General features: G+C 30.3%; 1 protein-coding gene across 1 annotated transcript; it reads left to right on the forward strand.

The window, feature by feature from the left end:
• The first annotated feature begins 93 nt into the window (after window positions 1–93).
• On the forward strand, window positions 94–23,066 carry LOC143083110 (BBSome complex member BBS2-like). The gene is made up of 22 exons (XM_076259342.1): window positions 94–154; window positions 1,200–1,335; window positions 2,608–2,820; window positions 3,463–3,588; window positions 4,483–4,545; window positions 5,065–5,142; window positions 5,385–5,489; window positions 6,188–6,274; window positions 7,457–7,534; window positions 7,825–7,882; window positions 8,559–8,656; window positions 9,060–9,221; window positions 9,674–9,730; window positions 10,532–10,565; window positions 11,155–11,218; window positions 13,115–13,222; window positions 13,923–14,049; window positions 16,027–16,155; window positions 16,473–16,610; window positions 18,447–18,559; window positions 18,903–19,051; window positions 20,224–23,066. The coding sequence occupies exons 2-22, from the start codon at window positions 1,219–1,221 to the stop codon at window positions 20,319–20,321; spliced, it is 2,202 nt and encodes a 733-aa protein (XP_076115457.1). The 5' UTR covers window positions 94–154; window positions 1,200–1,218; the 3' UTR covers window positions 20,322–23,066.
• Window positions 23,067–24,147: the final 1,081 nt, after the last annotated feature.

Consider the following 24,147-nt stretch of genomic DNA (forward strand, 5'->3'; position numbering starts at 1 on the left):
CATTATATTGAATGAAAGAAATAGTATGTTGGCTTTTTGTCGTTAAACTTCAATAACATATCCAGATCGAAATAAAACTTTACTTCTGCTTCACTTCCGGTATGCGAATGTTTTCATTCGATACAAAAGTTCTGCAAGAATTTATATATTTCTGGTAGTTTATCATAATGCAGTGGCGAACCAGATATTTTCATAAAGGGGGATTGGAACTGACTGCCTGAGAGGGTGCCCGATTCAGTGATTCCCTAAATTAAATAGTCAACCAAATATTTCCCCCAAAAAGGGGGAGGCACCCTCTGTTCCCTCTAATTCCGCCTCTGTAATGAAACCTATTCAACATTTTAACTCTTATATTTCGAATTCCATTTTATACAGATGTTGAAAAAATAGTGCCTGTATATGTCATTAAGCATCAATGTAAACATGGTAAAAAAACAAATTATTTTTATAAACACAAAATTATCTAGATGTGTTTCTAAAAATAACTCTCTGTACCTCTTGTATACATAGAAAATATCTTTGCCTTGCAATGGCCTTTGACACATCTTCCTCAAATGGCTTTCCCAAGTAAAAGTAGGGATGGCACGCATACATGTTTAATAATTCCATACTTTGTGTTAGCCTGTAATCATTTTGGAAATTCTGATGTTGTTGTTCAGGTGTCAACATATATTTGTTCCGCCTAACAGAAGTTCCAATGGAAACTTTGTTATCAACATTGTCATAATATCTTTTCCTGTTGGAACAAATATTCTATACCATTTATTCTGTTAGGAACATATATACTGTAATATTTATTCCTGTTGAAATACTATTCCAGAATATGTTTTCCTTTTGGAACTTATATTAAAAAATGTATGAAGGAACTTCTATTCCGTGACATTCAGGTTTAACATGTACATGAACTTCAGTAGCTGCTTATTTATTTGAATTTATCAAAATATCTACTGTAAATTCAGAAATTATTGCGTGCATTTATTATTGCGATTTTGTTAGTTTTGACTTAAATGCCATTTGGAGAAAAAAATCTATTCATTCCATATAAAATATTTCTAAATGCGAGTTTAAAGTATTGCTATACAACTCTATCGCATTTTTAGCAATAATAAAAACCTCACAATAATTTCTGAATTTACAGTAATTGTGATTTCACTTTTTTAATATACAAAACAGTAACTAATATCTTTCTCATTTTGCAGCAACCAATGAAAATTCATCATGTTGGTGCCAATATTTAATTTAAAAATTCACCACAAGGTGAATCCGCGGATGGTGACTGTTGGAAAATATGATGGTAAACACCCAGCATTAACATGTGCTACCACAGCAGGAAAGGTGAGATTTTCTATCTTACAAAACAAAAAGGATTTTATTGTATGAGGGGTCAAGTCAATGTACTTGTAGATACTTAAAAAAAAACACATGTACATATGCATGTAATTAAATATGAATACATTCATGAAAATGCATGTACAAGGATTTGTACCATTGAGTCAGTGTTCTTGCAGAACATAATCATATGTATTGTTTGCCTGTACAGGTGACTAAAACCTTTCACCTAATGATAAAAGGTAACAGGTATACATTTGTAAGTATGCCAATGAGACAACAACACAACAAAACAGAATATTAAGAAAAGACATTTCGGAGGTAAAAATGTTATTCAACAAAACAATATCATTTTCTTTAAATTGCCAAATTTTTAGAGAGATTGTCTGTAAAATTAAACAGATTACCAAACTTACCATAAATCTGACATCAACACCAACCTCTTTAGAGAACAACACAGTATCATATCTGTCTAGGTCTTGATTTAGAATAGAAATGATATGATGATAACATATGGAAGTGTTAAATGAACTGGATACTTGTTTCTATATCTTTGATAACTGTACCATAGGTAAGGTCTACTTGGTTTATGACTTCTTTCCATGTCATAGATTTTGTCCTACTTTTTTCTTTTAAAGGGGAAGGGGGGTGGGGGGGGGGGGGGGGGTAAAGATTATTCTAATGAAAATTGTATTAGTAAATTCTGAAGACTTTCCATATTCCATTTCAGACATGTATTTTATGAAATAGAAAATGAAATTACAATACTTTTCCAGTTTATTTCTTTTTCATAGTCATACAAAATCATTTTTTACAAATGGTGACAAATACATCAATTGACATCAAAAGACTGTACAAATTAATTATGGTTACATTTATATATATATAGCTTTCAATTTAGACTTATAATATATATATATATACAACTCGTCTAAACATCAACCCAACAATGTTAGACCTGTAAATTTTTATACTTTTGTTTGATTTTTACTTGCTAATCTTCAGTCCACTGTACATGCCATTAAAAATGTCACATTAAATGTGGATTTGTAACAGTAAAATTTGAGATCAAGTTTTCAGCAATGTGGGATTATTTCTGGTATACATCAATAAGACAGCTAGTAAACAACACAAACAAATAAAAAAAATCATTTCGTAGACAGTGTGTGTTTTTTTCAAAGGGTACCAGTTTAATCTTAAGTTAACAATTTGAGTGAAAGTGATTTAAATAATAAATAAAGTTAATTGGTGTTAAACATAGTATAAATATTTTTTCAGGTATTGATTCATAGTCCACACACAAGAGGTCAGCGTGGAGGAAGAGTGGACACCACAAAAGACCAAGATATCAATTTATTAAATATAAATCAACAAGTATCATCAGTGTGTGCTGGATCACTAAATGGAAAGAATGATATACTGGCCATTGGAACACAAACAAATATACTGGCTTATGATGTCAATAATAATAGTGATTTGTTTTACAAGGATGTGAGTTCAATATTAACAAAAGTGATGTATTTTTGTGGGATATATTTTTTTTTTAAAGATTTTGTGGGTTATCAGGGTAAAGGTTTACCAAGAAACTTAAATATCCAACAAAGTAAAAAATTTCCTATAGGTCTATACGGAGACTTTTAATTGGCTAATCCATGAAATCAAATATCCATGAAAATTGGTAGCCACCAAAATGAATAAATGAGGGTCTGGACGGGGGGTCTGTTATTCTGTCAACATTTTATTTTCACCCCTTTTTTCTCAAATCTTCAAAAAAATAACCCCTTTTTTCTCTAATCTTCAAAAAATTAACCCCTTTTTTCTCTTATCTTCATTTTTTTTTGCCCGATATTCTCTAATCTTCATTTTTTAAGGGCATTATTCTTTAATCATTTAACCCCATCCAAACCCTCATAAATACACAGTATGATATACTTGTGTAATCTTCATTTTAAAGCTCTTTGTCAAATTGTCATAGATTTTTTTACACACCTTACAGTGACTAGTTATTTAACAAGATTATTTTTTAAATACCAAAAAAATACCAGCATCACTAACTAATTATAAATTTTCATATACATTTCTTTATACGCCATCATTTTGATTATAACCTTTGTCTTAAAATTTTTATTATAGTGTGCCGATGGAGCCAACTGTATTGTTATAGGAAAGTTAGGGACCATTATTGAACCAATGGTATTGATTGGTGGTAACTGTTCACTACAAGGATATAACCAGGATGGAAATGATATATTTTGGACAGTGAGTACTTTCATTGACAATAGACTGTTTTAAGAAAAATATGAAACGCTTGTAATTCAGTGGTTGTCGTTTGTTTATGTGTTACATATTTGTTTTTCGTTCTTTTTTTTACATAAATAAGTCCGTTAGTTTTCTCGTTTGAATTGTTTTACATTGTCTTATCGGGGCCTATTATAGCTGACTATGCGGTATGGGCTTTGCTCATTGTTGAAGGCCGTACGGTGACCTATAGTTGTTAATGTCTGTGTCATTTTGGTCTTTTGTGGATAGTTGTCTCATTGGCAATCATACCACATCTTCTTTTTTATATTGTTAACATCAATTGGTTGCTATTTTATTAGCTTACATTTAGCATGTTTAGGATCATATTTATCCGCTACAATATCTATGATAAAATACCTTATTTTTGCAAATATTTTTTTCATGACTTTTAACAGAGAAAAAAATATGCAAATTTGAAAAAAAAAGGATCTTCTCTTATGGAGAGAAACATACAGAAAGTTATCTAAGGAACTTGCAATATTAAAATATTATTGCAAAATCACACAAATTAGTAGGTTAACAGTATTAAAATAGAATTAGTGTTGAAGATGAAGTTACATCAACCTTCATTTTTTATTCTAACTGAAAAACAAACACCGTACGGTGACCTATAGTTGTTAATTTCTGTGTCATTTTGATCTCATGTGGAGAGTTGTCTCATTGGCAATCATACCACATCTTCTTTTTTATAATAACTGTAATGGTTAAAAAAGGCAATAAGAGGGTTGTTTATTTGGTATTTTTTTATTGAAAATTTAGTGCAATTCAAATAAATTAAATGAGTATCTTTCTGTAATATCTGTTTTGCATGTAATAATAATAATCTATATTTTTACATACTCTTATTTACAGGTAACTGGAGACAATGTATGTTCCCTTGCTTTGGTGGATTTTAATGCACAAGGACAAAATCAGGTAAAAATAATGATAAATAGATTATCATTGGTCATCTCAACTCGATTGCTCTCTCACTTTTGCCATACAGGCTCATGAGAGAAAATGAATCTCATTAAAGATGATCAACGATAATCTATAATTATCTAGGATTACAAGTTTAAAAATGGAAATATTACATGAATATTATTATTAGGTCATTAATAGTATGTTCAGTTAGCATTTGTTCCAATTAAAAGTACCTGGTAGAAATGGCAGACTTTTTATCATGAAAGACAAATATCAAATATAGTTTAACAATCTTGGTTGAAAAATGAGTAATTTTCTTATCAAGAAAGATATGATCTTATTTATATAGTTTTATTTTGAAAAATAAAAACTGGTTAATATGTTATAATTGATAAGGTAGCTATATATGATTATCTCCCTTATTATACTTACTTCAATTCATTATTGAAGATTTTTGTATTTTAAGACAGTAAAAGTTTATGAGATTAGCAAGTTTTAGAGATACACATTTTATTTTATTTCCTCTTGCAGCTTGTCGTTGGTTCTGAAGATTTTGATATAAGAGTTTTTAGAGAAGATGAAATTATTGCTGAAATGACAGAAACTGAGGTACTTACTCCTATATATGTGCTGATTTTGCTTTTTTTCACAAAATCACAAATTTGTTCATCAAAATGTTACAATCAACAGTTTATTTACTATTTAAAAATTATTTACTGTTATGTTGAACTCTAAAATTACTCTAGTGAAATATTATGACATTGAAGTTTTCAATTATGATCATGTGATCTATAATTTATGAAGTCACATAGAGGCTTTTAGTAATTTACTTTATAATTCTATGTTTTTAGGCCATTACATCTCTGTGTCCCATGATGGATTCCAGGTTTGGGTATGCCTTGGCTAATGGTACAGTAGGTGTTTATGATAGATCAGCTAGATACTGGAGAATTAAGGTTAGTTGTTTTAATGCAAAAGGGGGAGGATTTACATACGGTTGTTTCTAAACAAAATAAGTTAAGGAGGAAATGTGTTATTTTTATTTGTTATTAGGAGATTGATAGGTATAAGAAGATGTGGTACAAGTGACAATGAGACAACTCTCCATTCAGGTCACAATTTGAAAAAGTAAACCAGTATAGGTCAAATAAAGGCTTTCAACACAGAGCCTTGGCTAACACCGACCAGCAATCTACAAAGTAAACCAGAAATGACTTGTGTAAAACTATTTAAACAGGAAAACAAACAGTCTAATCTATATAAAAAACGAGAAACACTTATAAACCACATAAGCAAACTACAACCACTCAGTCAGGTCAGTCAGAGGGCCCCCCTTACAAAAAGTTCTGGATCTGCCACTGATAGGTGCCAAAAAATGTAGCGGGTTTAAAGGTTTTAACTGGCTTCAACCTTCATCCTTACCTTAAATAGTTGTGTAACATTAAAACATAGAAAGACACACTATTAAATAACTATGTATCATTTTTATGGCTATTTCTTGATCAATAAAGCATTTGTTTCTGTTTGATAAACTAAGGATTTTAAGATGTGACACATTTCTACCTTAATATTATTATTTTGAATTAATCTTGAAAATCCTTTAATTTCATTTAAAACATAGACATTTATGAATATTGAACCTTGTATATTTCAGTCTAAGAATCAAGCCCTGACTATCCACAGTTTTGATATAGATTCTGATGGTGTAGCAGAATTAATAACAGGATGGAGTAATGGAAAGGTACTTACTAATATATAAATAAGACAAATAAAATAGTGTTAAGGACAACTAGTATAAGAAGGATTTTTGCTGTATCTACCTCATCAACTTAAAGATATTGTCCAAAAAAAAAACACGATGAAAAGCTAGATACAAAATTTCTTGATTTTTTTATTTTATTTGTCTCATTAGATTGTCATAGAAAATAAATACAATTTTCACAAGCATCGTCTTATTAGCTGGAAAATGCATGATGAAAATTGGTAATAGTTTTTGAATTTGAAGACATTGTTAAGTATATTGTTAACTAAGACATTACTCAAACTAGGTAGATAGATAAATAACTAGCAGACAAGATACCAGTCAAACTAGGTAGATAGATAAATAACTAGCAGACAAGATACCAGTAAAACTAGGTAGATAGATAAATAACTAGCAGACAAGATACCAGTCAAACTAGGTAGATAGATAAATAACTAGCAGACAAGATACCAGTAAAACTAGGTAGATAGATAAATAACTAGCAGACAAGATACCAGTCAAACTAGGTAGATAGATAAATAACTAGCAGACAAGATACCAGTAAAACTAGGTAGATAGATAAATAACTAGCAGACAAGATACCAGTCAAACTAGGTAGATAGATAAATAACTAGCAGACAAGATACCAGTAAAACTAGGTAGATAGATAAATAACTAGCAGACAAGATACCAGTCAAACTAGGTAGATAGATAAATAACTAGCAGACAAGATACCAGTCAAACTAGGTAGATAGATAAATAACTAGCAGACAAGATACCAGTCAAACTAGGTAGATAGATAAATAACTAGCAGACAAGATACCAGTAAATATTTTCAACTTATTTGTAAGCATGAGTAAAATGATGTAAGGGTTAAGAGGCCAATGATAATAGTATAGCAATTTATTTCCAATGGGAAGTGCAATTCTTTATTCACATCCAGAAAACTCTTAGCTGAAGGACGCCTCCGGGTGCGGGAATTTCTCGCTTCATTGAAGACCTGTTGGTGACCTTCTGCTGTTGTCTTCTCTATGGTGGGGCTGTTGTCTCTTTGACACATTCCCCATTTCCATTCTCAATTTTATTAATTTACATTAGGGTGTTATAACAAAAATAGTTGAATTTCTGTTAGTTTTAGGTTGTATATTTATCTATTATTTTCTAATTTGTTTTTGTCCACAGATTGATGCCAGAAGTGACAGAACTGGGGAAGTTATATTCAAAGATAATTTTGCATCTGCTGTTGCTGGTATTGTACAGGTTTGTTTAAATTAAAGATGTTTAATGATTAGTTATTATATTTCTTTTAATTCAATATGAATAATGGATGACATGAGATACAAATTACACAAAAACCAAAGAAATCTTGAGACCACCAATATAAGTACTGGTACAAATATCAAGCTCTAAAGTGACCAGCCCCTAGATTAAAACTATCTTTGTTACATGTATTTTTCTATTAAGTCTTGCAAACTATGATTAAGAAATTAATTCCTAATCATGTCTATCACAATTCTGTTTGTTTTCAATGAAACAAATATATATTTTAGGCTGAATACAGACTTGATGGAACTCAGCAGTTATTGTGTGTTTCTACTGAAGGAGAGAGTAAGTCAGATTGACATTTAGAATAAATTTTAAATTACAAAAACTTATGATGTAAAAGGATATAATTAAAAGAAATATTTTGTTCAGTGAATTTTACGCTTGTTTGTATATAAAAGGACTAATTTCATTGAGTAGATGTCTTCTTGAGACTGATCATTATTTTTATTCATCCTTGGTAAATTAATGGTGATCAACCAGTATCTTGTTCCTTTTGTCGTTTCATAAATTGTCAAATAACCTTATATAAAGTTTATTATTTATTTTCTTTAGATATGAATGGTATTATATTGGAGTGAGAAAAAAAATTAAGTCCATAGTAGACATTTTCAATCATCATTTTTAAATGTTTAAGTTTTCTAAATCAATCTTCTATTTTATGCCCCACCTACGATAGTAAAGGGGCATTATGTTTTCTGGTCTGTGTGTCCGTCCATCCGTTCTTTCATTTGTCTGTCTGTCCTGCTTCAGGTTAAAGTTTTTAGTCAAGGTAGTTTTTGATGAAGTTGAAGTCTTGACAACTTGAAACTTAGTACACATGTTCCTTGTGATATGATCTTTCTAATTTTAATGCCAATTAAGTTTTTATTGCAATTTCACGGTTCAGTGCACATAGAAAATGATAGTGCGATTTTGTCATCTGTGTACTTTGGACACATTCTTGATTTTTTGCTTACAGTAAAAGCATACAATCCAGCTCCAGCAGAAATGAGAGGGAATCTGATGGATGCCAACTTAGAGCAGGATACTATTCGAGAACTAAGTCTTAGAAAACAGGTTAGAAAAATTTTATTTTTTTAATAATTTCATTCATCTTTTTCATGTTACTAGTATAATAGGTTTCTTGTTACTTAATGTCATGGTTAATTTCTATATGAGGACAGGACAGGAATCAAATTTTAAAAGTTAAAACATGAATTAAATCAGTATAAACATTTAGTTTCAATATAAACGTATTGTTTACTTATGGCAAGATTGAACTGTGTTAATGAAAACTTCAAAGCTATGAGGCTTATAATTTGGTACACCATTTGTGCATTTTGTCTACATATGACTCACCAGTGACATTCAAATCAATCTGCTGGAAGGCCAAATCAAAAACGAAGTTGAAATTAATTAAAAACAAATCCAAAAGCAAATCAAAGATTTATAATTTGAAGAATATTTATAATTATTGTAGAATTTACAAATGGAGCTGAAGAATTATGATGAGAATACAAAAGCAGGAGTTTTAGCCTTACAAATGCAACAAACAGCTGCTGCTAGTGGGAATAAGTTCTCAGCCGAGAAACCTTTCCCACCAGGTGGCGAGTTAGATCAACAAGCTATGGGAGTTATTCCAGTAAGTTGATTCAAAGAAACTTTAAATTATTAGTTGTGATCTTCACAGGCAAAGATGACCTTTTTGGAAGTGATATATGTAAAAGTATTATTATTAGCCTTTAAATTAAATCATTGAATTGAATATGAGACTTTTAGTAGTACTTAATCTTTTAAAACTGATAATTGAAAGGATTTGAGTTGGATTTGCACTTAAAAGCAAATCCATGAAATATTATATATGTTAACCAATATATCAAAGTTGCAATACTGAATGGCTGTTATCAAAGTCTGCCAAATAGCTTAATAGCCTATAGAATATTTGTACTTTGCGCATGTTAAAATTTATATTTCGCCTATATCCATGCAATCCATGAAAGTTGGTTTCCCGCCAATAATGAATAAATTGGAGACATAATTGCTTAAGTCTTCTTTCAAATATATCATTCATTGCATTATTTTGTAACTTGACAGGCATCAACACAGTTACAGACAACATTAACAGTTAATCCTGGAGAAGAAGGCAAACCTGTAAGTTTTTCTTATATTGATGATAAATTATAACTATTGGTTTATTAAATTTAATGATATAGTTACTTGGTTATTTGTTAGTGTTAATCAGTATCAAATGTGTAATTATGTAGTACTACTTGGGTTTTTTTTTGTTGATGAAAAAATATATGTATAATTATATGTATAATAGAGTTGGTAATTAACACATTCTATGGAAGAAAATGTGATAAAACATAAACTATTGGTGGATCCAGGGGGAGGGTTTCGGTGGGTTGAAGCCCCCCCTTTTTTAGGCAATCAACGCATTTGAATGGGGACATATAGTTGGAACCCCCCCTTTTTAAAATGGCTGGATCCGCCCCTGTAAAGGAATAGGATGAAGGCAACCAGTACGGCATAAACATTTGTTTGGACAGAGAACATAAGTCAAGTGATATGTTATACACTTAAAGTTGTGTAGACACTTATTGCAAAAGTGAGTAGTGGGTCTCAAAAATGCAAACCCTTCAGATTGCATTAATATGCTCATAACAGGAGCTGAAGGTGTTTTTTTTTAATACCATACAAAGTTGAATTGCTGTCTTATTGAAATACACTGAAAATCAATCTTTTTTTATTTTATCAATATATCATGATATTACAAGTATATGTGTCAGATTTATGAATTTGAGTTCATATTTTTCGTGATACTGACCTAATTACATTGGTCATTAATATACACAATAAAAAAAATCTCTCAATAATTTCTGAATTTATAGTATGAAATCTGTATGTATACAATGCTCATCTGTTCAGTTTGGTAACTCTGTTTTATTTCAGCCACATGTCGAGCTATTTGTTGGTACAACTAATGGTAAGTATATGGATCATAGTCTTTACTTGTATTTACCTAGGGACAGTTGGTCTTCATTTAGAAAAAAAGTACACAAAAAAATCAAAGCAAATATCAAAAAAAAAACTTGCAGATATCAAAGGAATAGATTTACTCTGTCATTCATATATAATTCAGTCAATTACAGGTTTTCAAACAGCAATGAACCAAAAATCATCTAATGTTGTAAATTAGACAGTTCTTTATTAACTTTCCTATGCTATTTAGTAGTATATGCTATTTATTTTGTCTTCTGGGGTTTGATAGTTTCAAAAAATATTTTGTTAAAGTGTGAATATTGGATTACAGAACTTTGACATTCTTTATGCTTAATTGAACTTTTTAAATTTTATATTATAAGGATTTGGTAATAACTTTGAAATGCTAAAATAAAAAGATGACTGATCTACTGTGTATTTTTGAAAGGAAGCAAAGAAAATGAAGATGGCTAGTTGGCAAAATTACTTTACAATTGTTTTTATACTGCACTACAGAAAATATTTGTCATATACAGATTTCAGTTACATATTTATGAAAGATTTCTATTTTAAGGATTTTTTTATTTTTTCAGATACAATTATTAGAACAGTATTGTTATTTGCTGAAGGAATTTTTGATGGAGAAAGTCATGTTGTGTGAGTTTGTGTAGAAGCTTTTTTTTTATTAATGTTAAAGAAAAATATCTTTACTTTGCGATTTTCATTACTGAATATTGAATCAATCCAATAGTTTTATCAACAGTTACAATAATATGTATAATCAGTCACTTGGACAGGAAGGCCTAATAAGAGAACAACACTGTAAAAAGATATTATAAGATGTGGTATGAGTGAATTATACATTTACTCTAGGGGGAATTTCTTTTGCAACTGTCCCTCTCAAAGTCTGCTATTTTGTTTTTTCTCTCTTTTTTGCAATTACTGATTTCAGTATTTTGTTGAGTACTTTAAAATCTTTATTTTAAAATATTATAAAAATTCAAATGAAAATATGTGCAAATATATTACTAAAAACAAAACTGAGAAAAGGGGATGTCTTAAAACAAAATGTTTTGATTACAGTAATAGTAACACATTTTCCTTTTGATAACTTGAACTAATCGGTATGAAAGATTCTTGAAAATGACACTGTAAATAAACTAGAATTGGTCAATACAGTGGTAAATGTGTTTTTATAACCTTGCCATGGCAGTTGGGGGCATTAAGTTTTACCCTTGTCCGTCTGTAAGTATGTTGTCTATTCATACGTCCCAAAGTTGGTTTCCATTCTCTATAACTTTAATTTGCCTCAATGAAAGGTTATGAAACTTATACACAACTAGAACACACCCGTGATATCACGGGTCCGTGACTGAATTAAAGTATATAACTATGCGCAAGCCTTATTTTAGTATTAGTATTGTCATCTGATAAAGTCATGCCGATTATAAGATACACAGTTTTTCTCTGCTTTCAAGTCTTTCTGTTTGAACCCGTCGAACTGAAACAATAATATTAATTATTTGGTAAACAAAAGGTGTATGGAGTATTTTTTAATCTACAGCATTGTCCTATATAAGTTATAAATAAAGTTGAATTCTTTGCTTCGCTGTTTTACGTCATGCCCACTAACAAATTGAAAACTGTACCTATTCGCCTTATTTTTAGTCCAGATTTTTAGTATTCGTATTGTTATCTTAGAAAGTCTTACTGATTAAAATACTACAATAGGTAACAATTTGACAATTTAGTAGTGTCAACCCTGTGGTTATGACCCGTGTATATAGCATATTAATCCTGAATACAACGTTTGGTGGTGCGCCTGTCAGATGCGGAACGTACAGATAAGGTAATAGGTAACAGGTGAATATACTATTGGTATCGGTAGCGGATTCGACCCGGAACTTCTTAATTATTGGCAATATTAATTACGTGGAAAACAAAAGGGCCTGGAGTGGTGTAATTTTTAGTCTACACTTTTGTACTATATTAGTTATATATAAAGTTGAATTCTGTGATTCGTCGTTTTTACGTGATGACGGCTGACAAATTGGACCTCGTAATTTTAGTATTATAGATACTTCTAACCACAAAACCTTTGCAAATGGAGAATTTGCTGATTTTTTTGTGTCTGTTTTAAATTTTAAGTTTTGCACCAACCAAATTCTATGAAACTTATACACGATACTTTTAACTATAAAATTCAGATCAAGTACAAATTTGTGTAAAGTCACTTTTACTATTCTTCAGTTATGTCCCTTTATAACTTTCCATGATATGCAATTGCATCATCTGTGTCTTATGGGAGATGTTGAATAAAAAAATTGACCACAAAACTGTCAAATCAACTCTGCAATATTCTGTTTAGTTGAAAATTATGTGTTCGTATTTATATATCAGAAGAATAGAAAAGACTAAAAGTCTTTCATTACATGATATAACTTTAGATTCTTCTCTGATTTTTGCCTACTTACTTGATTCTTTGAAAAACCGATGTCAATCAAATTTAACAGTAGTAATTCTACAATAAATATCAAATGTGTTTACTTTCAGACATCCACACCCCAGTATATTATCCAATTGTTTAAAATGTCCTATAGTACCACCTAAAGATTTACCTGTAGATCTTCATATTAAAGCATTTGTGGGTTATAAATCCAGGTAAGTGTATTATATGTATAGAAAGAATATGTGGTATGATTGCCAATGAGACAACTCTCCATAAGAGACCAAATGGCACAGAAATTAAAACAATTAAATAGTCACATATGACATCTGAAAACAGTATATCTCTCAATCTGAATTAAAGTATGAAATATGAAAAAATATATTATGATTGCTAATGAGTCACCCACCCACCAGAGTCCAAATAACAAGGATTAAAGCGGCTATAGGTCACTGTATGGTCTTCATAATGTATAGACAGCTATAAAAGGCACTGACATGACAAAAATGGTAAACAATTTAAAAAAGAACAGCCTGATTAATAACAAAGCAATAAGCTAAAAGCAAATATTGTACAGAAAGCAACCAACAACAGCCACTGTGTTGGTCATTAGAATACGTTTGGGAAACAATTGTCCATGTTTATTTTTACATCCTGTTAAGTTTCTTGATTGTCCTTAAACTAAATGTGGTAAACACTCTGTATTATTTTCAGGGAGATTACAGTATGCTCTCTTTATATTTAAATTATTTTCCCAATTTTGTGAGGACTGCTCATAAATTAGTGTGAATTTTTAATCAATTCATACAGTTAAAAATTCAACATAATCCAGCAGAATGAAACATCAAGTAACACGTTCATTATATATATGTTTTATGCTTTGTATCATGTAAATCAATTTTCTTCTTGTTTCAGTGGACAATACCATGTATTTGAATTGACACGACAATTGCCAAGATTTTCTATGTATGCTTTATGTAAACCTGATATTCCAGAACCTAAGAGTTCTGTCACTTATCAAGTCAATGATAGAGTTCAAAGGGTATGTGTATTTGCTACCTGAACTCAAAAGTGTGTTTGGGTGGGGGGGCGTATAACACTACCTTTTTCAAACTATGTTGATGTCTTTTTATAAGATTATAAGAGAAGATTTGAGATTAACGTATTCTAATTTATTCTATATGTGAAAGAAAATAAAGTCAGTCGGTTAACTGCATGATTCTATCAGTTTTTTCTTTTTTTAAGTTTTCAATTTATTAAACATTCATACAACAGTCATAAATAAAAGGTTCGAGAAAACAAACATATAAAACCTTACTTTTGTTTTTTTGGGATACAATTGCTTTCAAGCAATCTGTAGACTTATACCAGTGGCTCAGGACAATGCCCTCACGTCAACCGTTTTATTCTAAACATTAAGGACCGTCTCAGATTCTTATGATTGTCTTGGTTTAAAAGGTAAAAACAAACAAAGGGATTGAACTTAAACAACTTTCCTATAATGTTCTTTTCATAATCTTCATGTTTGATATTTCCCTTGACTTATATGTGTGTTTTTAACAACATGGAAAATCAGAATCAAGCAGTATTTATATTTAGTGTTTTTATAAATTTAGAAACACGTCAGAGGGAATTCTCCAGTTGTGATAAAAATGCGAGAGTTCTCTGAATTCCGATGAATCTATTTCTGTCATATAAGAACTGAAGTGGAGTTTTACTTATATGTCACCGTTATTAAACTGATATTTGATATTGTACTTCCATAAAAAATAGAGAACCATTTAGGTTTAATATACGTTCTTACTACAGGGTTTGTTTAGGTTACTATGCGCATGCGTATAGTTTTCTTGACTTCAAGGGGTACTAGGTTAAATAGTTGCTCTGGATTCCCCACTCGATTGATTAATTTATAACTCATGGGATCCTTTCTATGTATGTCTGCTATTGAGGTTATTGTTGTTGCATAATTTTAAATCATATGCATCATTTAAATTAAAATAAATTAGTCCACATCGTTAAGATTTATTTTCAACACCCCTTCAGGCGAAATGGAGTCTTCCATATTATCGTTTCGAGTTGTCTCCCTTCCGGAAGTCACTTCCGTGAATTCTCAACCAAAACATTACGTTGAGAAAACTTAACTCGTTCTGTCGATAAATGTCGTATTGTATTAAAAACGATCGCAATTTAAACCGAGGAATGTGTACGGGAAGGCGTCATGATCACTGACCCAAAGGAAATTAAATATTTAAAGAGTTAGGAATGGGGTTCCTCCTAGAATTAACGTAGGAAAATAGGTGATAATATACGAAGTGAAATACTTCTCTCACTCTGAGTCTCAGTGACTGCTGTGGAAAGTAAACTTGGAATTGATATTACAAAAATAAAACACAATAGGCCTAAGTACATTGTTCATACACTTTTAACCGGGATTGGCTATTTTGTTACTATTCAGATTACGTAAATTACATTTTACATGTGCAGTTGAATTAGTTTTGAAAATAATATTATCCAGCTACATGTATACATGTGTCAATGAAAACAATGGCAATCGTATCCCTCAGAGCAATCTGCTCTTTGATTATTTTTTATTTCAAAATGAAATAAGAAGATGTGGTATAATTGCAAATGAGACAATTCTCCACCAGAGATCAAATGCAAGCTATCAAATAAAGATTAAATATGAGCAAAACTCATACTGTATAGTAAGCTATAAAAAGCCCCTAAAATAACAAATGTAAAACAATTCAAATGAGAAAACTAATATGATATACAGCAACAAACAGCAGCAACTGAATTTCAGGATTCTGACATGGGACAAGCACATACAGAATGTTCTTTTATAGAATTTGACGTCTACCCTATGGTTAAAAAAGTTGTGTGTATAAATTTACAATAGAAAATTAGTTCCTCATTAAAATTAGTTACAAATCAAACACACCTGATCATGTTGTTCTTCAAGTACAGTTAAAAATTCAAATTTAACATTATCTCATGATTAAATAATTTATTTTTATAGGTATTGTTATGGATAAACCAAAGTTTTCTCTTACAAGATGATATATCCTGTGAAGGGAATTTAAATGTAGCATTTATGTCATTACGAGGGTCGGGTCCTGTTATTATACAAATGGAGACTAGTGGTCAGGTAAGCTTATACAGAGGAGTATTTATTGAACAGATCTAGAGCTAATTTAGATAAAAGCATATTTATAGGCCATTTAATTCTAAAACCTATTCTATAAAAAAAAAAATATTGCCAAAGCATATAATATTTTGAAAGCAGAACTAATTTTAAGTGCCAAATTTTCGTGGATTTCTTTGAGGAAGAGTTAGAGGATAGATCATCAAAACTATGTATCAAATTGAGCATGGCAAAGGTGAATGTTGCCGCTGACAGAATGTAGGATAGCTATGACACAAATGTGCGAGTACAAATATACACACGATTTTCACTGTTTTCAGGTTGTAATCAAAACAGATGATATGGACATGGCAGGTGATGTATTACAAGCAATGGCTTCTTTCCTGAATATTGATGATTTACAGTCCACAGCGGATTTCCCAGAGGAAATGGAAAAACTTAGAGAATTGCTGGTCAAGGTATTGGTTATGTTTTATTATACCCCACGCAACGAAGTTGCGGAGGGTATAATGTTTTTGACCCGTCCGTCCGTCCGTCCGTCCGTCAGTCCGTCCGTCCGTCCGTCAGTCCGTCAGTCCTGTTTCTTGTCATCGCAACTCCTCTCAAACCACACAACAGAATTTCACGAAACCTTTTCAGATAATAAGGACATACTATGTAGTTGTGCATATCGACGGGAAATTGCGATTCAATTTTTTTTCTAGGAGTTACGCCCCTTTGAACTTATTTACTTTAATGTACTACTGCAACAGTTTGTCATCGCAACTCCTCTCAAACCACACAACAGAATTTCACGAAACCTTTTCAGATAATAAGGACATACTATGTAGTTGTGCATATCGACGGGAAATTGAGATTCAATTTTTTTTCTAGGAGTTACGCCCCTTTGAACTTATTTACTTTAATGTACTACTGCAACAGTTTGTCATCGCAACTCCTCTCAAACCACACAACAGAATTTCACGAAACCTTTTCAGATAATAAGGAGATACTATGTAGTTGTGCATATCGACGGGAAATTGCGATTCAATTTTTTTTCTAGGAGTTACGCCCCTTTGAACTTATTTACTTGAATGTACTACTGCAACAGTTTGTCATCGCAACTCCTCTCAAACCACACAACAGAATTTCACGAAACCTTTTCAGATAATAAGGACATACTACGTAGATGTGCATATCAACAGGAAATTATGATTCAATTTTTTTTCTAGGAGTTATGCCCCTTTGAACTTATTTGCTTCAATGTACTTCTGCAACAGTTTGTCATCTCAACTCCTCTGAAAACACACAACAGAATTTCATGAAATTTTGTAGATAATAAGGACATACTATGTAGATGTGTATATTGACAGGAATTTATTATTCAGTATTTTTTCTTATACAATTTTATTTTCTTATACTTATTTAATTTCTCCAATGACAATGTGGGGACGTGGGGTATGTGAGCGTGCTCACTAAGGTTCTTTAATTGATAATTAAACAAGTCAAAATCATATTCATTTACATTCACAGAAACAGCAACAAAACATTTGTAAATTCTTCATTACAACCATTCTCTAAACCAAATTAAGTTGACCAATTATACTTCACTCACTGAATTCTCTCCTTCTAATCCAAAAAGTGCTTTGATAATAATTGTTAAGTAATTTATAACTGAGGGAAAATATTGAAAATGGTATTATTCAATTCAATGACAAGAGTTATAATCTGTCAAAGAAAACTTTTCTATGAATTAGTGAATATCATTATAAATTTGAGAAAAGATAAATGGTATGAAAAGATTGAAAAGGATTTGAAAGAAAGCGCCATAAAAACAGCAATGATTTAGTGTAATGACTTTGGAATACTGTAAACCAACTAATTTTCGTAAACAATTTATAATAAATTTAGCAACTTTGCATGTAGAAAAAAGATGTAATAAATTTAGCGACTTTGCATGTAGAAAAATATTAAATGTAATAAATTTAGCGACTTTGCATGTAGAAAAATAATGCAAATATAAATCATCGCGAAAATTTTAAAATAGATATTTTATAGTCCACGAAGTTACTCTGAAAATCATGAAATTGCTGCAAAGTGGGCCAGAAAGAGCTCAAAATAAAGTATCTGCCAATATAAGTTGGTTTACAGTACTGTTAAGTGTTCTTCAGGACGGATGTGGTCTCAATAAGAATACTTCAAATATTTGATGTATTTTTTATATACAGTACTCACTGTTACCAACAATGTATCACATCTCTGACCTTAATGTATGTATTGGTTTTATTTTGAAAAAAACATTGTTTTGTTTATAGGTTGATGAATTCCATGTAGTTCGACAAAAGTTAACAGCAGAAATGGCTGACCATTCCAATTTAATAAGAAGTATGGTGGTGAGAGCTGAAGATGCAAGACTTATGGGAGACATGTAAGGCTTAAGATTCAGTATAAGTACAAACTTTTACAAGAATGGCTAGGATATGTTCACATATCTATATGACTCCGCCTTTTGAAAATTTTGATTCTTCATACACACTAATTATTTGCTAACTTGAGTCAGGAATATTACTTTTCCATAGGATTTAGCTGGTTTCATCATTATCAATAAATGGTCAACACCTATTGTTGTATGACTACAGGGGAGTGAAATTACAAGATTTACTTTGCATGTGGAATATTGATTTAATATTAATTCATTGGAAATCATGGTATTACTTTGCAACTATAAATGTCTTTTAAAATACATGTAATATTCTTTTATATAATTTCAGGAAGAACATGCGTAAAGGATATTTAGAATTATACAATTTGAATAGAGACTTAATAAATGGATATAAAATTAGATGTAGTAACCATACGGAGTTATTAGCCTCACTAAAGATTGTTAATCAAATTATACAGAAATCTGGCAGGCTCAGAGGTATATTGAAATCTATGGTCTTTTATGGAAGCGTGAAAATCATGCAGGTTTTGAATTTTAATATCTTTCTTGATTGTCCAAGCTTATTATTCAGTTTCAGAGATTGTTTTGACACGTTGACCATATATAACAGAAATCTCCCTCCCACTTTTGTGTCAAATCAAACTTATTGTAAAAAAGGAAATTTAAACAAAATATTTGTAGCTTCTAAGTTTAACTTTCGATATGAAAAAGAAGATGTGGTATGGTTACCAATGAGACTACACTTTTAAGGTTTCTAATTGGCATTTAACATGTTTATAAAATAATGATATTAATATCATGAATCTGATGAAGGTTAAAAATTAAATTAAATGGTAACATTATGTTATTAGGAAATTCACTAGTGCTTCGCCTTTTTCTAATTTAGTTTTCAAATAAGAAACTTTGTCTTTTATACTTAATTCTGTTATAAACAGAAAATTATTCTTTACAATAGAATTAGTTTTCTTTTGTTTTAATTGGTAGCTTTAGTTGATTATTGACCCTAAAAAAAGAAATTTCCATAGGTGACCATGAGAAAAAAAAAATGGGTCATGTTAACTTAAATTGAAATTTCTGATGGAAATCTAAAATGAAAGGAAGTGAAATTTTTAGGTAAACAGAACAACATTTAATGGATATAAAACAATTTGATACTGTCTTTGTAACCACACCAAATGATTGTTTACCCTTGGAAATGTAATATTTACCAATTCATTTACTGCAATTTTAAAGCTTGTCTGTCCTTAAGAGTATTTACTATTTTTTCAATTTGAATTCAGAGATAATCTGAGATGTGACATAAAACCCAAATGGGAATATTTCTGATTATGCAGGCTTCTTTAGATTTCTTTGTCCTATATTATTAAAGGGGTCTCAGTTGCTGAGTGGTCTAATCAGTTCATTAACTGTAATCACTAGCCACTGAGGTTGTGAGTTCAAACCTCTCTTGTGGGTGCACTAGACTCCAATCTTGATTTGCTCGAGATGAAATCAGATAAACAGATGACTCTTGCAAGAATATTATTTAATATTTGTATTGTTTTGGTTATAAAACTGATTACTTGTTTAGGGTGCTTAGGAATGCATGCAACAATATGCTATGGTTAAATAAGAATGTATACTAATATATTATTTCTATTTCTTTTCAGTTGGTAAATACAAGACACAAGTGATATCAGCATGTAGACAAGCGATCAAAAGTAACAATGTCAGCTCACTTTTTAAAATTATAAAAACAGGTTCCTAGTGATATATCACAAAGTGTACGGTGAAAGTCATTTATATGAGATACTTAAAGAAAGACACATAAACAGTGCTAGTCAAAACAACTCTAATGTCACTGAAGATGCTTGGAGTGTACTTAAATCATCTTAGACAAAAACAAAATATTTTTTTAAGAATGGGTTACTGTGGATTCATTTATTTTCGTGAGTACCAATTTTCGTTGATTGAGGAAAAATTACACTTCCATGCAGGTTTAATTTGGTGGTTTTGTTGAAGTCTTCATACAAGTCTATGAAAAATTTGTAATTAGTTGAACATTTAAATTCAAGGTTCACCTATACCCACAAAATCCAGGAAAATTGGTATCCAACTAAAAAAATAATGTTTCAGAATTTTTACTATAATTTTAAATAAGTGTTTTATTAAGGGATACTATATAAATTTCTTAAAAGATTTTTCAGGTACTGTAATTTCCAAATTATTGCTATGTTTTTATTAATGTGGAAAATGTGATGATAATTCAAACTACATGTAGTGAATTTTCTTCATAAAAAGTTTTGCAATCGCAATGATTAGATTTCACATTATTATTACCAATGTTATTTCAACTGATCGGGTGGAGATTACGTTTTAATTTGCAAGAGGACAGTCGATTTGAAAATGTCGTGATTACAATGATTGCCGTTATAGTTATTACTGATTTCTAATCACCTATCAGTGTCATAAAAGGAATTTACAAAAGAATGACTGGACACTTCATTGATGAGTGTATCCTAAAACACCTATCTATAGATTGACTGGTTTATTATGAGCGAACTGGATAAACTCCGCCCAGTCAAGTGAAATAAATTGAGTAATACAAGTTGTCAATAATACCGTCATAAATACATATTATACATATCATATAAGGCGATGTGGAATGCATATATTTATTTATAAAGTTACAGAAATGTATATCAAGGTTTTCAAAATTAAAATAATGAAAAGAAGTGCTATTTTTATATGATATACATGTAGTTACAAATTGCCTCTCAAAATGATATCCGTCCATTTTTTACATGTACATTGTGGTCAAACCACTCTGAAGGAACTACAGATTTAAGAAGACTTTTATTTTTATGTTTCAATAAAATAAGAAAATGTGGATGTTTTGTTTGCAAATATTATGAGGTTGTGTTTACCATTATTTAATTTATATTTTGTGTCAATAAACTAAAAATTCATAAAAGTATTGATTGAACTTGTTACATTTTTATTATTAAGATGATTTGTCTTACTCTTAATCATACCATTTCTTATATGATATCCTACAATTTTTTAACCAAAATAATGCAGATATAGTTTTTTGCATCATTATTTTCAGCTAAGGATGTACTTAGCATGCTTAGGTGAAATTTAAGATAATCTAGTATTTGAAATTAATACTAAAAGTCAGAAGACCATTAATTAAGGAATATAATATTCTAAAAATATCAACAGGTTATGGAGCTCCTTTTTGAGATATTAATGTCTGTTTAAATGGCGGGAAAAGGCTGACTCAGACTTTTACTTAATAGTCAAATTGGTATGATTTGGGTCTCATCTGGAAAGAAAAAAATCCAGAATCTACTTTAATTTTGGTAAATGACCTTTTGTGTTCTTTCGAAGTCTTATATGAAAAGGAAAATGTGTGTTATGGGGAAAAAAAGAGTCACAACATTGAAGACATTCATAAACATGAATTTTTCAAAAACATGAGTTCATATACATTTGTACTTAATAAAAAAGGACTATTTAGTTAGTTTGGGGTGTTTAACATCTTGAACAACAACAAAAATCATGCTTTGAGTTGACACTAAGAATGGATCAATGAAAGTCCACTTAAATATCTTATTTGACCATGGGCTTTTTTTATTTAAATATACCTGAGGGATGGGGCACACCTGTATTTCTCAAATTCCCACAAATAGAAAATTACATATGCCTAATATAGAAATTGGTTCACATATCACCCATCTTACTTAAAATCTAATTCCCAGCCCTCCCTCTTTTTCAGTAGGTAACTTTGATTCAAATGCCCACATTTATTATCTGTGATAAATTATATGATTTCATTTGTATTTTATATGTACTTAAAACATTTGTATTTTATTTCCAATAATTGTGTTTAAAATGTTGAAAGATAATTTATGTTTTTTTTTTTTCATTATTTGTTTTTAGTTTTGTTTCTTGTTAAATATTGTAGACTTTAAAATATATATATGTGTGCTACAGCTGTTTTTGCTGTTATTAATCTCAGTTTGGGTGTTGAAAGACAAAGAGTGTAAAAAAAAAATTAATCAGAAATTAAATTCTGTGTGCATTATCATGACTTACATAGGAATTAGAAGATGAAGATGAAGAAAGGTATGTTATGGCAACAATTTTGGCTCCTTGAATTCAAAAATCAAAAAGTATTATAGATCACAAAACAACATTGTTCAGGTCTTACAGATATCAGTATTTACACTTTGGAAGTTTTTCATCACAACTTTGACATGAATTTAAAAAAAATTCTGGAAATAGTTACAATTATAATTACGATATGCAGCTAAGACTGTGGTATTTTAGGTCTGAAACTTCATATTTATTCTCTTTATTACCATATTTATAATTTGTTAATAAGTCTGTTGCAGGTCTTTTGTTGCTGATGGTAAAAATATTTGTTTAATATGTCTATTTATAGTTTCTTATTATGATGGTCAGGAAGGTAATATCTGAATGAAACAAATAAATTCATAAAACATCACTTGTCTTTTATATGAAAATAAGAAGATGTGGTATTATTTCCAGTGAGAAAGATATCCATCAAAAACCAAAATGCGGTATTTGAAACCAACAATAGGTTCCTGATAAGCCTTTAACAATGAGCAAAATGCATCTTTTATTGAAATTTTAGCTTGGTCCTTTATTGACAAAATGTAAAACAATTCAAACAATAATACCAAAAGCTTGATATATGTAAAAAGAAATATATAATAGACAGCAACTTACCACTACCATTGAATTTAAATAAGACATATATAGTATGTTGTAGGGTTAAACATGTTTGCAAGCATCACATCCTGTTTCTGACCTTGAATAGTGGTGTTGCAGCTCAACATAAGAACAATTTAAACTGCAAAAATTCCTTGAAAAAGTCTGTATGGTGACCTATAGTTGATATTTTCTGTGTCCTTTGGTCTCTTGTGGAGAGATGTCTCATTTGCAATCATACCACATCTTCTTTTTTATATTGAACATATTTGTATATATATTTTCAATGATGTCTCACTGGTGAATAGTTGCCACAAACAAATGTTATGAAACTTATTTACAATGCTTATTACAACAACACAGATCAAGCTTGAATTTTGGGTGCAACACTTTTACATTCTAGAGTATTGGCTTTTTACAAATGAAAAAAAATTAGAATTTTTCATTTCAATTCTCTATCTTTGGTTTGCCTCAACTAAATGTTATGAAACTTATACAGAATGCATTTTATCACAAAACTCAGATCAATTACCAATTTGGGTATATAGTGTCCGACATTTACAGTTATATCCCTTGATAATGTTGAAATAAAGTATGCAGCAGGTGCATCAGCTGTGTCCATGGGGACACATTCTCCATCTATATTTTCTGCATTATCACTTTGTTGATATCTTTAACATTTTGTCTGCAAATTCATTCTTATATAATATTAAATAAAGAATTACCCTTTTGAGTGGAATCAAAAAGTGCTAAAAGATTTTTTTTAAGGATGTACTTAGGTGAGTCAGCCTGTTCCTGCCATATTTTAAATCACAAATATTTCGAAAAGGAGGTCCATGACCTATCAATATTTT

Source organism: Mytilus galloprovincialis, chromosome 7 (assembly GCF_965363235.1).
Source record: "Mytilus galloprovincialis chromosome 7, xbMytGall1.hap1.1, whole genome shotgun sequence".
Taxonomy (NCBI): Eukaryota; Metazoa; Mollusca; class Bivalvia; order Mytilida; family Mytilidae; genus Mytilus; species Mytilus galloprovincialis.